This window comes from Labrus mixtus, chromosome 7, assembly GCF_963584025.1.
Source record: "Labrus mixtus chromosome 7, fLabMix1.1, whole genome shotgun sequence".
Taxonomy (NCBI): Eukaryota; Metazoa; Chordata; class Actinopteri; order Labriformes; family Labridae; genus Labrus; species Labrus mixtus.
Genome location: NC_083618.1, coordinates 23,254,428 through 23,269,919, shown reverse-complemented (window position 1 = coordinate 23,269,919; position 15,492 = coordinate 23,254,428). Strand labels below are relative to the sequence as shown.

At 42.7% G+C, this 15,492-nt stretch overlaps 1 protein-coding gene across 1 annotated transcript; it reads left to right on the top strand.

The window, feature by feature from the left end:
- The first annotated feature begins 3,513 nt into the window (after nucleotides 1-3,513).
- LOC132977246 (protein-glutamine gamma-glutamyltransferase 5-like) lies at nucleotides 3,514-13,696 on the top strand. Its single transcript, XM_061041714.1, has 13 exons — nucleotides 3,514-3,593; nucleotides 3,726-3,937; nucleotides 4,947-5,047; nucleotides 5,435-5,612; nucleotides 6,508-6,643; nucleotides 8,366-8,475; nucleotides 8,725-8,840; nucleotides 9,068-9,194; nucleotides 9,277-9,530; nucleotides 11,587-11,761; nucleotides 11,925-12,088; nucleotides 12,829-12,962; nucleotides 13,379-13,696. The coding sequence occupies exons 1-13, from the start codon at nucleotides 3,514-3,516 to the stop codon at nucleotides 13,524-13,526; spliced, it is 1,935 nt and encodes a 644-aa protein (XP_060897697.1). The 3' UTR covers nucleotides 13,527-13,696.
- Nucleotides 13,697-15,492: the final 1,796 nt, after the last annotated feature.

The window sequence follows — 15,492 nt, the reverse complement described above, 5'->3', positions numbered from 1 at the left end:
AGGCTGAAATCATCAACATCCTGTAGAATCTGCTTCCAAGTCTTTCATTTTAGATTTAAAAACATGGAAAGGACACCAGCTCCTTGAGTTTCAAGTCCTTTTGCAACAGATTCCAGGCTGAGGGTGCAGAATACCAAAAAGCCCTTTTCCCAATTTCTGTCGGGAATGCCTTGGGGTCCCCCAGGAGGAGCTGGAAAACGTTGCTGGGGAGAGGGACATCTGGGGGCGACTTGCTTAGCCTGCATGAATGGATGGATGGATGGAGGGTTGGATGGATGGAGGGTTGGACGGATGGAGGGTTGGACGGATGGATGGATGGATGGATGGATGGAGGGTTGGACGGATGGACGGTTGGATGGATGGATGGATGGAGGGTTGGACGGATGGAGGGTTGGACGGATGGAGGGTTGGATGGATGGAGGGTTGGATGGCTGAATGGATAAATTGGATGGATAAATTGGATGGATAGAGGTTTGGATGGATGGATGGAGGGTTGGTTGGATGGATGGGGGTGTACCAGTGTATGAGTCTAGGGGGCACCAGAGCCCGCCATCCTACCCGAGAGTACAACTCACAATAGTGAGTCAGAGCGTTACATTTGCAGTGAACCTCAAAGACACATGGTAGGGCTACATTTACAAGTAAACAGTCCATCTTAATATTAGAAACAGTCATCATCTCTCCCTCTCTTCCTCCACCACGAGCTGAAGACGAGAGGCCAGGTCATGTTCAGCTCACTCATCCTTTTTCAGTTGACCCGTGATGTCATGTCCGACTCGCAGGTCGGCCACAGCCGCCTGAACCAGCTGCAGACGAGACTCTCTGAGGGAACGCCTCAGCTTCGCCCGTCGGTTCTGAAACCAAATCTAAGAGAAAGAAAGACAGAGAGAGAGAGAGAGAGAGAGAGAGAGAGAGAGAGAGAGGGGAGAAATCGTCAGAGAGAATGGCAGAAGAGCTAAAATCAGAGAACAACACCGCCTTTTATCTAACTCAAGGACAGGTTTTTTCCCAATTTTTAATGAGTGCTTTCTGTTGTCTGAACCTGTATTCTGTCCTCGTCCAGGTCCAGCCTCTCAGCCAGCTGCTCCCTCAGCTAAATCCCTGGATAACAGTTCATCTGAAACACCGACTCCAGTACTTTCACCTACAGGACAAACACGGACAAATATAGATTAAAGGGACCAATCAGTGAGATGTGTAGTAAGTGAAATGATAAAGTGACCTTACTTTATGATCAGACATTAAGGAAACATGCTATGTTGAAGTGCTGGCTTCTCTGACAACAATGCAGCAGCCAGTATGTCCTCCTTCTAACTTTAGATTCTGGTCCTGAATGCACTGGATTTGTTTGGACCAGAGAAGGTAGGCGGTTTTAAGGCGACCCCCCACACGTCCGTTTTGGACGCCCCTCGGTTTGCCAGATATGAGAGCAGTTATCAGGTCAAACCAACAGGTGTTTTTTTTAAACTCAACGGATTTTGTTTTATTACGTTAAACGGCTATGCCCATATACGGGTTGTGGCAGACTTGATTGACAGCTCTGCGCACTGCATCTGTCTGTCAGGTCAGCAGCAGGTCAGGAGGCTAGGTAGCAGCTTGATCCGTCTGATTTCTCGTCTTTTTTTCTTCGTTTGGAGAGTTTGTTTAACACATATCTGACAACATACATGGCTTGCTGTGCGGTTAACAGACCATCCAAGAAGTTGATTCTTCAGTTTTTTTCAGTAAGTGTTATATTTACTGCATACTCGTGTCGGTATATTTACAGACCTAGCTTGTTTAGCGTTAGCTTGTAAACCAGTCGGCTAACTGTACTCAGTGTAGCCCATTATTTACGGTCAATGGTTTAGCCGATCAAGACTCCCATTCATGCCAAAGAAGCTAATGGCAACATACTGTAGCTAGTCAGGACTATTAAATTGGGGGAAAATGTAATTCTGAAGTGTTAGAAAATTTAGTTGGCAAGATTTTGTGAGACAGAGTTTGTGTGATGTTAAAAACTAAAGGTCCACCTCGGTGGTTAACCGCAGACTGTAAATATTCTGAATGACGTTATGATGAATGTTATACTCCACGCAAATGTCGACATTAAAATACAAACTTTGTGTATATGATGGGATTCTTTTGGGAATCAGAACTTACAGGGGTTAGACAAAGTTCAGAGTCAGAGTTTTTTCTAGATCTGTCTGTCTATTTGCATGATCACATTTCTGTTCCTTTAAAAGGTTTTCCAACTGTTCCACCTTTGTTGAAAGTTTGCTGATCTGTGTTACACAGTAGTCGATCCCTTTGGTTAAGTTGCCATAATTGTCTTGGACATTTTTATATAGACCACGCACATCTTGTTGCATTTCCACTTGAAGTTGTTCCATCATGAATCGAATCTCTGAAAAAAGAGAACTTTCAGAATTTTTCACTTCGTCTGATGTCACAGTTTTAATGCCTTTTGTCATCAGATCCAATTGGTCCTTAGAGTGAGTTTGGTTTTCATCAACACATTTTGTCAATTCTTTAATTTCCTTGTCATGCTACTCCATTTTTTCTAGGGATGACCCGTTACAGCAGTGTGGAGATATTTTAGCGTAAACGATGACGACAAAAGAAGAGCAGACTGGAAACTTTGCACTACAAAATTGTCAAGGGGAGGGGTGAAAATTAGCTCCTTCAATACAAGTAATTTGATTAAACATCTTAAAAACCGCAGAGTTCACAGAGTTTGTTAAAGCTAGCAGCGGGAGACAGCTACAGCCAACTTTGCAGCAAATGCTGTAGAAGCGAGAGAAAATGTCGAGAGACAACCCGCAACCCCAGCCTTCCGTGCGTGGCTCACTCGCTACAGCTAGCTGTTAACGAAGGACTTTTGGCTCAGGGGAGTGTAGCTGACGCGGTGTCAGTCGGACGTAAAATTATTGGACATTTTAAGCATTCGGCATTAGCCTACTCCCAACTGGAAGACATTCAACTGCAGCTCAACCAGCCCGTAAGAAGACTCCAGCAAGACGTGCAGACGCGCTGGAATAGCACGTACTTACTTTCAAAGTGATTATGGTACTCGGTATCGGTGAGTACCCAAATGTAATTACTTGTACTTGTACTTGGTTTGAAAAAAAGTGGTATCGGTGCATCTCTAATTTTTTCCAACCTTTTTTTTCCACGGATCCTGAGTTCTTGCAGCCATTTGACTCCATTCTTTTGCAGGTGTTTCGAATTCTCCGGGTAAATCACAATGAGACATTGAAACAGAAGATGAAGATAGGATGGGTTCTTTGCTACCCTCTGGTGGAGCAGTCCAGTATTGGGAATTTTGAGGAATCATTGTTTCATGCTCCCAAACCAAGGATTGAATTGAAGTATTGAGTTTCTCCAGCTGTGGAAAAGGAGAAAACTGTACCCGTGCAATGGATGAATACTTACCGCCCACAAGAGTTTTTTTTTTTTTTCGTCCCTCTGGCCCCTGACCCTATGTTTCATATGCAGGAATTGTGTTAATTCTGTATTTAGTATTTAGAGTGCATGACGCGGAGGAATCCTGTTGAATCTGCCCGTTATGTCACTCACAACAGGAAGTGGCCAAGCGGCAAGCCGATGATGAAGTACAAAATCCTGCAGTTCCTAGAGTGTCCACTAGAGGCTGGCTGCAGAAGCACAGGAAGTCACATACACACCCATTCTAAAAAATAATGAACTTTTGAAGCTTGCCATCTAGACTCATAACCCCATGTAAGGATCTTACTTACGTACGTATTTTTTATTTCTGATGTGTCTCTATTCACAGGAGTGGAGCTCCACTGTGAAGCCAACAATGAAGAGCACCACACCAGCGAGATCTCCGTGGAAAAGTTGATTGTGAGGCGAGTTCAGTCCTTCACTCTGACACTCAAACTGACGCAGGCTTTTCAAACTGATAAGGACCAGCTCTTCATCACGACAACCACAGGTTAGTCCTTCATTGAAATATTTAATCTGATTTTTTTTAGACCAAAAGGAAAATCAATGCTTGCATTTAATACCAACAAATAGTAATGAAATATTTGAATAGTCGGGCATCTGTTTTGTAGATTTTACAGGGTAGGAACTGTTCTTAACTTGGCTCCATGGGGGTGCAGTGGTTAGCGCTGTCACCTCAAAGCGAGGAGGTTCCTGGTTTGAATCCCCGTCTGACAGGAGTCTCTCTGTGTGGAGTTTGCATGTTGTCCTCGTGCATGTGTGGGTTCTCTCTGGGTACTACAGTTTCCTCCCACAGTCCAAAGACATGCTTGTTAGGTTAACTGCTGACTCTAAATTGCCCGTTGGTGTGATTGTTAGGACAGCTAACAAGACAGGAAATGTCTGGAGGAGAGAGTGGGGGATGACATGCAGCAAAGGGCAGAGGTCAGATTCAAACCCACAGCTGCTGCAGCGAGGACTATAGCCTCTGTACTTGGGGCGTGCGACACTACCTGTGCTCCGTAACTTGCTCTCTTTTTTACAAAAACTAGATGTTGGCCCGGGGTGCATGTCATTAGACAGAAATAAATAAAGTCTGCAAGTTAGATAGATGCATATGGAGTACGTAGTAACTTAAGATATCAAGGGTTAATATTTGGGGTAGCTTAATCAATATGGGATTAGGAAAACCTCTGATATTGTTTCGCTCAGTGGTAGCATTTCTTGACAGGCAGCACATCTCGTCTTCTCCAAATATGGTTAATCGTGGCTCCCAATAATCAAGATGGTGACGGCCATATTGACACACCTGTGGCTTCAAAACAGTAGTCCAAAGACCAGAGGGTGATGTCAAGATGGCTGCATCCATTTCTTATACAGTCTTTAAGGTGTAATTATATTGCAATTACCAATAAAATCCTCATTTCTAAACAAGGGTAAAGGAAAATATGTTCCAGCAAAGGATGAATGAATTTGATGGACGTCCATCTCTGTCCTCAGGGGATCATCCCAGTGAGGAGCGGGGGACGAATTGGCGATATACAAACACGAGGACGACCCCGCTGATGACGTTTCAGCTCGCTGTAACCCCATCTACGTTGGCCGTGTGATCAGTGCCATGGTAGGACACACTCTGTTTCTATAGCTCCAAATGTTGATGTTTGAAAATATTAACTTTAAGCCACTTTGTTTAAAGTAAAAGCTGGATTTTCCACTCAGGTGTTCGGTTCAATTAAGCGCCCTTAGAAAGCTAACACAACAAATTAAGATTGTGATCGATGTCAACATTATACCTGCTTCACAGTAAGAATATTAAGTACATATTTTACACATTATTCATCCAACTTTTCTTCTCTACAGAAGAAGTACTGATATTTTCTGGCTTTTTAAGTTTTATTCTTTTCTACAAATTGAAAATAAGGACTGATATGATTATCATTCTGCAATAAAACACACACACACACACACACTTCTGTTCAGACTTCCTTGTCCATTTGTTTTCTTGCAGATCAACAGTGAGGATGACTGCGGTGTGTTGGAGGGAAATTGGGGGCGTTCTTTTGAGGGCGGACATGCACCCACTCACTGGACCGGTAGCAGTGCCATCCTTACAGAGTGGCTCGAAAACCAGTTCGAACCAGTCAAATATGGACAGTGCTGGGTGTTTGCCGGAGTGATGTGTACAGGTAACATCAGGCGTCTCACACCTGGAATAACATCTGTAGAGATCAATCAATGTATCTGTATATCGCCAAGTTGCAGCAAATGTTATCTCAGAATACTCTAAGAAAAGAGCAGTAGACCGAACACTTGGCAACACAAGAAACTTTCTTTAACAGCAGAACTGATTCATCGTGTTTTCACACAAAACCCCTTAAAGGCTTAATATGCGATTGTTCACACTTAAATATAATAGAAATCAAGTATGTCCTCTGAAAATAACTCTCTAAGTCATGACTGTCTACAATGGGTGTAACACCCGAGTCCCACTGTCTGTGATGCTTTCCGAGCTTTCCGAGTCCTATCTTCACTTTGTTTACATCGCCAGGAAGGCTGGCCGGCTCATCCCCTCGCGTATAAAAGTTGTTTAATTGAGGGACTAGAGAAAAGAAGAATAACATACTGTACTCACTGCTTAATTAAATGTCATGTAAGCGTTTCTAGATTACGGTCATTGCATGTAAATTTACATGCAGTGTGAAGCTACGAGCAAACTAAAGTGCGCTAGCATTAGCATGCTAACACAACAATGCAGCGTGAGTTGTTTTGGTTTCATGCTGGAGCTCAAGGGCGACATCTAGTGGATCAAAAAGTTGCATATTCTTCCTTTAATGAGCATTATGTAATGTGCCTTATGAATGGGGGACTTTACAACTCAGGCAGTTTTTGTCTTTTTATGTCTCAAAGTTCTTCCAAAAGTGAGACTTGAAGTGGACCAAAATGAGAAAGAAGAGTAAAACTGGTGCCACATTTCTCTGCCAACCCTAGTTTTAATCGTTGCCTATCAGAGCTGCAGAATGTTGGAAAACACTTTTATGACTTTATGTGAAAATATCTCAAGTCCTTCTATCTGGTTCTCAGTGATGCGTTTTTTTGGAATCCCCTGCCGCGTGGTCACCAACTTCTCTTCAGCTCACGACAACAACGCCAATCTCACCATCGATCGATACCATTCTTTAGATGGAATCGTGGGTAAAGAAACCAAGGACAGTATTTGGTGAGAACACACACACAGATGTTAACATTATACACCATGTTTTATCCACTGCACTCTGCAATTCTTCTTTCATGGGGTTGGTGCTTCAGCCTGTTTTCTGTTTCCTCATGCAAAACATTGATCTGATCTTGAAGCCCCCCTCTCCTTTCAAAAATGGACATACATTTTTAGTACAATAGTTGTCCTGGATAAATCCCAACAAAATAGGCCTACAAACACTAGCGTATGAAACTATTCAAGATGTGTTGTATCATGGGCGGCTGTGGCTCAGTCGCTAGAGTTGGTCGTCTCTCAACCAGAAGGTCAGGGGTTGGATCCCCAGCTCTGATGAGTCCTTACAGGCAAGATACTTAACCCCAAGTTGCTCCCACTGCTTCATCAGACTGTGTGTTAATGTGTATGAATGGGATTAGTTACTTCTGATGGTCACTTTCCACAGCAGCCTCTACCATCAGTGTGTGAATGTGTAGGTGTGACCTGCAGTGAAAAAGCACTTTGAGTAGTCAGAAGACTAGAAAATAACTATACTCAAGTCCATTTATAATTGTGTCATAAGTTCTTTGGTGCCTTCCCAAGGGCGTCCAGGACCCCAGGTTTGAAGTCAATGCTCCAAAAGAAGCATGAAAAGAGTTAATTTGATTAATTTTTGATTATAGTTTATACTCATTACTGAAACTTATAGTCATGCAAGGAATACATTCCTTGTGTGAGCTTGCTTTTTCCAACGAATAATCAGCTCAGTGGTGCCAGGTCTCCGTTTGGCATGAAGATTTGTTCACACCACACCTTCATCAAACAAAACTAAATATACCTGAGCAGTCTGCCAGATCCCCACAGGGGTTAAACTGTATCAGTTTTTGTTGATTGGATCTTCTTGTTGGTGTGTCAGTACTTGCTAAGCAAACCCATCAAAACAGAAATACCACTCATGTTTGGTAAGGGGCCAAACTAAGAGGTTTGGATTTGAAGTTTCAATTGGATTTGTGTGGCCTTCAGCTTTTCTTCTTCCAATAAAGAGTCACAGTGTTTTCTGTTGTGGTGAAGAGTTTTATTGATGTGCTGAAAGTTATTTTTGAGACTGAATGAAACATGTAGGTCGCTGATAGAGAGGTGCCTCAAGGATTGCAAAATTTCCAATGTCCAGTTGGGGGAGATTCCCCCCAATAGAATAGAAGAATAAAGTTAATGTAGGACAACCAAAAAAGCTTTTGGTAGGACAACCAAAGGCTTATGATTTTAAAATGCTCAACACTGCAATTATAGTCCAATATAGAATACGAACATCCAAAAAGTTGAGTACTGTGTGCTGGACAAAAAACATACTCAAAGACACAGGAAGATGAATGCATGCGGGTCTGATGCGTGCTCCTCTCCCAAATCTCCCTTTTGTCAAAATGTGGTCCAAAAGAAACAAACATGTCATCAGCAAAACTGTCAAAATCCACTTCAAAGCCATCCTCCATATTGGTAATTAAACTTGCATTATGGGAAATTGTGGCACTTAATCACGCCAGTCTGTTAAAACCTGCCCAGAGAGTTGATGTCGCAAATAATTAACCTCAGTTTGGCAGTGTGTTGTTTCCAAACCAAGATCTGGATGGGAACAGTGCTTTACAGTGTCAGTGTCAGAAGGATTACACGGTATCATAGGGTAATCTATGTGTCCAGAGTTGTTTAGTCTTTTAAACTGTTGCACAGTCTGAATGTGGTGTTGTGTTACAGGAACTTCCACGTGTGGGTGGAGGGGTGGATGAGGCGGCCAGATATGTCAAAAGACGGTGATTACGACGGCTGGCAGGTTCTGGATCCGACACCGCAGGAGCTGAGCCAGGGTACGGACTCTGTTATGCATCGCCATAAACCTTTTCCTCCCCACTCTTATGACCTAATTTATTTTCATTATTTTACATTCTGGCCTTTTTTTTTTATTTTAGATTCAGTGAAAATGAATGATTCCAATGTCCAGATGTCCAGAGTCAAAAAAACAATTGCACACCGAGGTGGAATAATCCATGACAGAATTGAAGTCTCTCTCTCTCTCTCTCTCTCTCTCTCTCTCTCTCTCTCTCTCTCTCCTGTAGGTGTTTTCTGCTGCGGTCCATCCCCAAAAGCAGCCATCCTGAACGGAGACACAGACATCAAATACGATACTCCGTTTGTCTTTGCTGAGGTCAACGCTGACTCTGTCGATTGGCTGGTCAGTGAGCAGAGCTTGAACCTAACACCATTCAAATAACATTTAGCAATACTACAGCCTTTACAGGACAGATATAGAGCAATAAAAAAAGACAACTGTTTAAAAGAGAAGAACATAAGAAGGTCAGACAGTCAAAATCATTTATGATCAAATAGTCCACTGCTGGATTTGTTAAATGAATTTTTGTCTTCCTCGTTTCTATTGTCTGTGGTTGTATGTCCTATCAGGTCAAACCTGACGGTTCACTGGAGAAAATAGAGGCTTCCACTGACTTAGTGGGACAACATATCTCAACAAAAGCTGTGGGTAGTGATGCAAGGGTCGACATCACCAACACCTATAAACCTGAGGAGGGTGGGTTCATGAGAAAAGCACATCACACAAGCTCAAGCTGGATGTTGGGTCCGAAACAATGATTAAATTACTTCCCTTACAGGAAAAATAGACGAAAGGGTCGTCTTCAGAAGAGCCGTCTTCAAACACTTCAAGCACCTTAATAAGATTAGAGAGGAGGAGAAGAAGAAGAGGGAGACGGAGACGTTGGAGATTCACACGTTGGAGACGGAGATAAGGGAGATGGAGAGGAATGGAATTCCAAACAGGATAGGGAATGTGTCCACAGGAGAGACAGACGGGGAAACAACTGAAGTCATCCTCCCACCGCCAAAAGTGTCCATACGATTTGAAGAGGTACGTCAAAAACAACATTCCCCAGTGTTTCCATTTAGAGCTACTGACGTGGATTATGCTAATCAACCAAAACAAAGAATAGAGGATACCAGTGTGATAGTAATGACGAAAGGTGCATTGTTAACTGGGGGGGACAACATTTCTCACAGATGGACCACTATGTTAGATGGATGTTAGTTCATTAGCTTAATGCTAACACATACAGGAAAATGTAATTATCTGGCTAACAGCATTAGCATTCGTACTTATAACCATATGTTTCCTAAACCCTGTGGAGACAAACTGAAAAAAACTGCTGGCTTATAAAGAGTCAGTGAAGAACGAGTTGTGTAGTTGCTGGCTCTTTATAGGTCTCAGTTCATGGGATGAATCCCTCTGCGAACATATCAAACTGCACCAACATCCAAAAAGCTGAGTACTGTGTGCTGGACAAAAAACATACCCAAAGACACAGGAAGATGAATGCATGCGTGTCTGATGAAAGGCGAGGGCCAGAAACCTTACAATGTTAAATGGAGCAGCTTCTGGTGTGCAGACTTAGTCTTTCTCTGTCTCTGGTCCTCTGCTGCCAACTCCTGGGTGGTGGTGTGTGATGTGTTCAGGGTCGAATATACCCTGCTCCCCTCCAAGCTCCTATCTTATGTATTGAAGAGGTGCAAATGTGAAACTTATAAAGAGAGTCAAAGGAGGCCCGGCACCCTGGAGTCTGGCGCCCGGAACCATGTCACCAGTCAGTAACTTTATTGCAAATTTTACATTTAACTCAATAACAACATCATATTGACTTTGCCCTTTTGGTATGAGCGGTGGTGTAACTAATTCATGGTTATAAAGCACACCCTAACATGGAATGCATTTTTGCAAGAACATACATTTTCTTTTTTTCTTTTTACAAGATGAAACCTTTTCAACCTTCATATGAAGTGTCATGATGACTTGTATGTTGGGAAAACAAAATGATTTCACATTAACAAGTGCCTCTTTAAAAGGTCACGAGCTCAGAGCATTGTAAGAAAAACCTGAACCTCAAGGGTGATTGAATTCATTTTTTGAGAGTGTAAATCTAACTTTATTTGAATTTTTGGAGCTATAACCAGCCGCAATGCCATGGTTTACTAAATACTGGTAAATGTTGCGACCCAGGAGTGAAACCCAGACAAGGCAGGTGAACACTGATCATGCAAGATCATGCATAAAACAACCTCCCAAACTGGGGAGGATGAGCCGTTGTACCACTGGTGATGTTGTGAGAAATTGGCAGCTTGCAGGAAACACAGGTAAACTGATAAGCTGCTTCTAATTAGGTCAGATGCTCTGCAGCTGTGCCAGCAGGGCAGGGCGCCTCAGACCACACCTCCAGTATCTGCTCCAAGGAAAACAAAAAAGGAAAACAAAAAACCCACAACACAAGGCCACAAAGCAAAACTGTGCACTGATAACACAAGGACAAAAAATAAACACTAAAGTACAAACGATGAAACGCGATCCATTCTTAGTGAATCAGGCTGGACAAAAAACGAGGAACAAGGAATACACACACATAATCACAAAATCAACACACCAACACAGAAAATAAGTTGATATGTATTCTCACATTAACAGTGTTTACTCGTGGTGCCGGTTCTGAGAAAAAGATCTGATTGGCTGAGTAGTGTGACATGTGTAGAGGCAAGAAAAGCTGCGCCATTTAACTAGACTACCGTAAAAGCAGCAAAGGCTGCACTGTTAAAATAGAAGTGCACATCAAGTAAGTCTGGGTCTGGGCAGCGCAGCATCTTGGTCCGGATTCGTACCGGGGTATGCCATTTGTTGACCTTTGGTGTAATTCATGAAATGGTATGGTATCGCTGGTTAGGATGAGATAAGAAAATGTAGATCTCAAATCGTCCCAATTTTCTACGAACTGTATGACACTATGCATTTGAAATTTCTCTCACAAACTTTGGTTTATAAGGAAATGTTCCTTACAGTTCTGGGTCATAATGAATGGGCAGGGCGTTGTGGGATATGTGACTCAAATAAAACCTTCTTTTCCTCAAATTTCTCTTTGTTTTAGGTGTCAAAGCCGATTAACGGTAAGGATGTGAGCCAGAAATTGGTGCTGAGCAGTGAAAGTACTGCTGACAGGCCGCTGATCATCAACATCGCCGTTCAAGCCATGAACTACACCGGACACCTAGCTGGAAACATCCAGGGAGAGAAGTTGGAAAAGACACTGTTGCCAGGAAAAGGTGAATCTTCTTTTGTGGACAGGACAGAGATTTTGATTAAAAAGGCAGAAAGTGAAAGACAGGTATCTCAAATCGTTAACAAAAGCCAGTAAAGTACAGCATATACTGTATGTTTATTCTGTGGATTTTGGTCTGACGTCTTAAATAATTTTCTCTATTGTAGATCTGACAATGCCGATCGTGGTCCCGTTCTCAGTCTACTCTAAGCCCATGTTGGAGTGTGACATCATGAAGATCTCAGTCCTGGTTAAAGACAAAGAGAAGCCAGACCACCCATACCTGAGAGAGGTCGACCTTGTGCTGCTTGACCCACCGATCTCCGTCACTGTTAGTAGAAAATATTTTTCTTCCTCTATCATCACCTGCCATCCACCTTTGTCCAGCTGTCTGTCACATTATTTAACAGCTGTGATAATAACCTGATCAGTCTAATATTAACGTTATTGTAATGATGATGTAATTGGGATAGAATAGATGATGCAAAGCTGATATTAATAGTTGCATATCTTAGATTCACTTTTGATGATGTCGACCGTAGGTAGCACGAGCAGGCCTGATAACTGAAGGCTTTACCTCCCATAGTACATTTAGAGACCGTATGTACTCTTTTCTGGGAGCATCATGGTCTAGAGGGGTAATATGACACTATTAGTTCCTGTATATAATCAGATATAATGTTTTGATAACAATGTCAGTTTTCCCTGCAAGCTAAAAGCTGTCATCATTGGTGATTTTTTGAGTCTACTGTGGGATGTTGTACAAGGAAAATGTGCTCATTCTTGTTAGAGCTGCTGCAGGCTTTTCTCACACAAACAAGAATTAAAGAAGCATTTAACCTGCCAGAAAAGTCATGCCCTTTAGCTGAAAGTCAAAAAAAACAAATGCAGCTTGTTGTGAAACAGACTGAAACTCACACTATGACCTTCTAAAGCGAACCGGTTGACAACGCCTATAAAAATTCCATTGTTTACATTCAGGTCGAAGTTTAGAGATGGATGAGTCTATAAAACCCAAGACAGCTTTACTGAGTTTAATTGAACAATCAACTACATTTTTTTGTTTTTCAGATTTTTGGTAAGGTCAAACTGAAGACTCCTGCAAACGCAGAAATCTCTTTCATGAACCCTGTAAACGAGACGCTGAAGAACTGCACTTTGACCATCTCTGGAACTGGCCTCTGGAAAGGAGAGTACGAAATCAAGTGAGTTTATCGGCATGCGCTGATGTACAACATAGCATTTGGAAACCATGAAAGCCATACAAGGTTTGAGGCTGACGACACTAAAAATGTAAATATTAACGATTGATTCATCTGTAGGCCAGTTCCTGGAGGCTTTCTAATTCAACGTATAATAAAAAATGGATATCTCGCATGGAGCAACCAAGCACACACTCTTTGGATTTTCACTTAAGCGAATTGACTGAAGAAGGAATCACTAAAATAGATTTATTTTACGCCCTTTCACCTCGATCGTTTTGGATTCAGGAAGTCAGGGAAGCTAAACGCTGCCGCTCTAGTGTAAAATTTTACATCTAGCACAGATTGTTAGCTTGATTTTTACCTGCACATGGCACCCTCAGTTAGACATCACCTGTTTTCTCTATTTTCACCCTCAGACTCGGAGACCTTAAACCAAACAGACGGATACGTCTCAAGTTTTACATCGTCCCTTACAAGTCCGGAGAGAGGACCCTGACTGCCGACTTTGACTGCTCCCTCTTCAGAGACATCAAAGGCCTGTGCACCGTCACCGTCAGACCCTAAATCCTCGAGTTGACTCGGAAACAAGACAACTCATTCATTCAACTCATTTTTGGGGTTCAATATATTTGGTCTAGTACATTTTTGTCTTTTGGGCACACAAATTAATGAGGTGTTCTCGGATAAGAGAGCATCACACCGTATGCACAAATAAAATGTTTGTGAAAAATCCATGTTCCATTTGTGTCTTTGAGTTTTGTGTAATCACACCCAGAGAAAAACTGATTTCCAACCAAATACAAGGATACAAATGCTGAGATGGTGCAGGAAAATACTCCTGCAACACAATATTATGTCTGACCCTGAATAATCTGTATTTGTGATGGTTGGTCATGTGACCATATCCAGCACAACTTCACCAACTAACAAGGTGCATGAAGGGTGAAAGAAAAGGTCAAAAAGCTCCAGCAACACTTGTACTATGAAGATCCACTTTATTAACAAATTAGAGTGACGTGTTTCGGCTTGTGGCCTTCATCAGGGAAATCATGAAACACATTGCACACAACATTTAAATAGAGGAGGTAAGAAACTGAGAATCATGTAAAAATAAATCCAAAAATATCCAAATACATCCACATAGATATCAGCCAATGAGGAACCTGCAAAGGTTGTTGGCCAGATTTAGAAGCTCGTAGAAACGGGTGAATTTATTAATTTATTACATTTTATTTCACCTTTATTTAAGCAGGTCAGTACCATTGAGATTAAGAACCTCTTTCTTTAAAAGGAGATCTGGCCGAGACAGCCAGCAGCAACAACACAAAGAGACACAAAGTTCAATTTACAAAAACGGAAACGTGCATTAAAAGAGAACTGTCTATGAGTCTGAAAAATAACTTTCTGGAAGGTCAGCTGTACAGCCAGGCAGGCTGAAATCATCAACATCCTGTAGAATCTGCTTCCAAGTCTTTCATTTTAGATTTAAAAACATGGAAAGGACACCAGCTCCTTGAGTTTCAAGTCCTTTTGCAACAGATTCCAGGCTGAGGGTGCAGAATACCAAAAAGCCCTTTTCCCAATTTCTGTCGGGAATGCCTTGGGGTCCCCCAGGAGGAGCTGGAAAACGTTGCTGGGGAGAGGGACATCTGGGGGCGACTTGCTTAGCCTGCATGAATGGATGGATGGATGGAGGGTTGGATGGATGGAGGGTTGGACGGATGGAGGGTTGGACGGATGGAGGGTTGAATGGATGGAGGGTTGGATGGATGGATGGATGGATGGATGGATGGAGGGTTGGACGGATGGACGGTTGGATGGATGGATGGATGGAGGGTTGGACGGATGGAGGGTTGGATGGATGGAGGGTTGGATGGCTGAATTGATAAATTGGATGGATGGATGGATTAATTGGATGGATAAATTGGATGGATAGAGGTTTGGATGGATGGATGGAGGGTTGGTTGGTTGGATGGATGGGGGTGTACCAGTGTATGAGTCTAGGGGGCGCCAGAGCCCGCCATCCTACCCGAGAGTACAACTCACAATAGTGAGTCAGAGCATTTGCAGTGAACCTCAAAGACACATGGTAGGGCTGCATTTAAAAGTAAACAGTCCATCTTAATATGAGAAACAGTCATCATCTCTCCCTCTCTTCCTCCACCACGAGCTGAAGACGAGAGGCCAGGTCGTGTTCAGCTCGCTCATCCTTTTTCAGTTGACCCGTGATGTCATGTCCGACTCGCAGGTCGGCCACAGCCGCCTGAACCAGCTGCAGATGAGACTCTCTGAGGGAACGCCTCAGCTTCGCCCGCCGGTTCTGAAACCAAATCTAAGAGAAAGAAAGACAGAGAGAGAGAGAGAGAGAGGAGAAATCGTCAGAGAGAATGGCAGAAGAGCTAAAATCAGAGAACAACACCGCCTTTTATCTAACTCAAGGACAGGTTTTTTCCCAATTTTTAATGAGTGCTTTCTGTTGTCTGAACCTGTATTCTGTCCTCGTCCAGGTCCAGCCTCTCAGCCAGCTGCT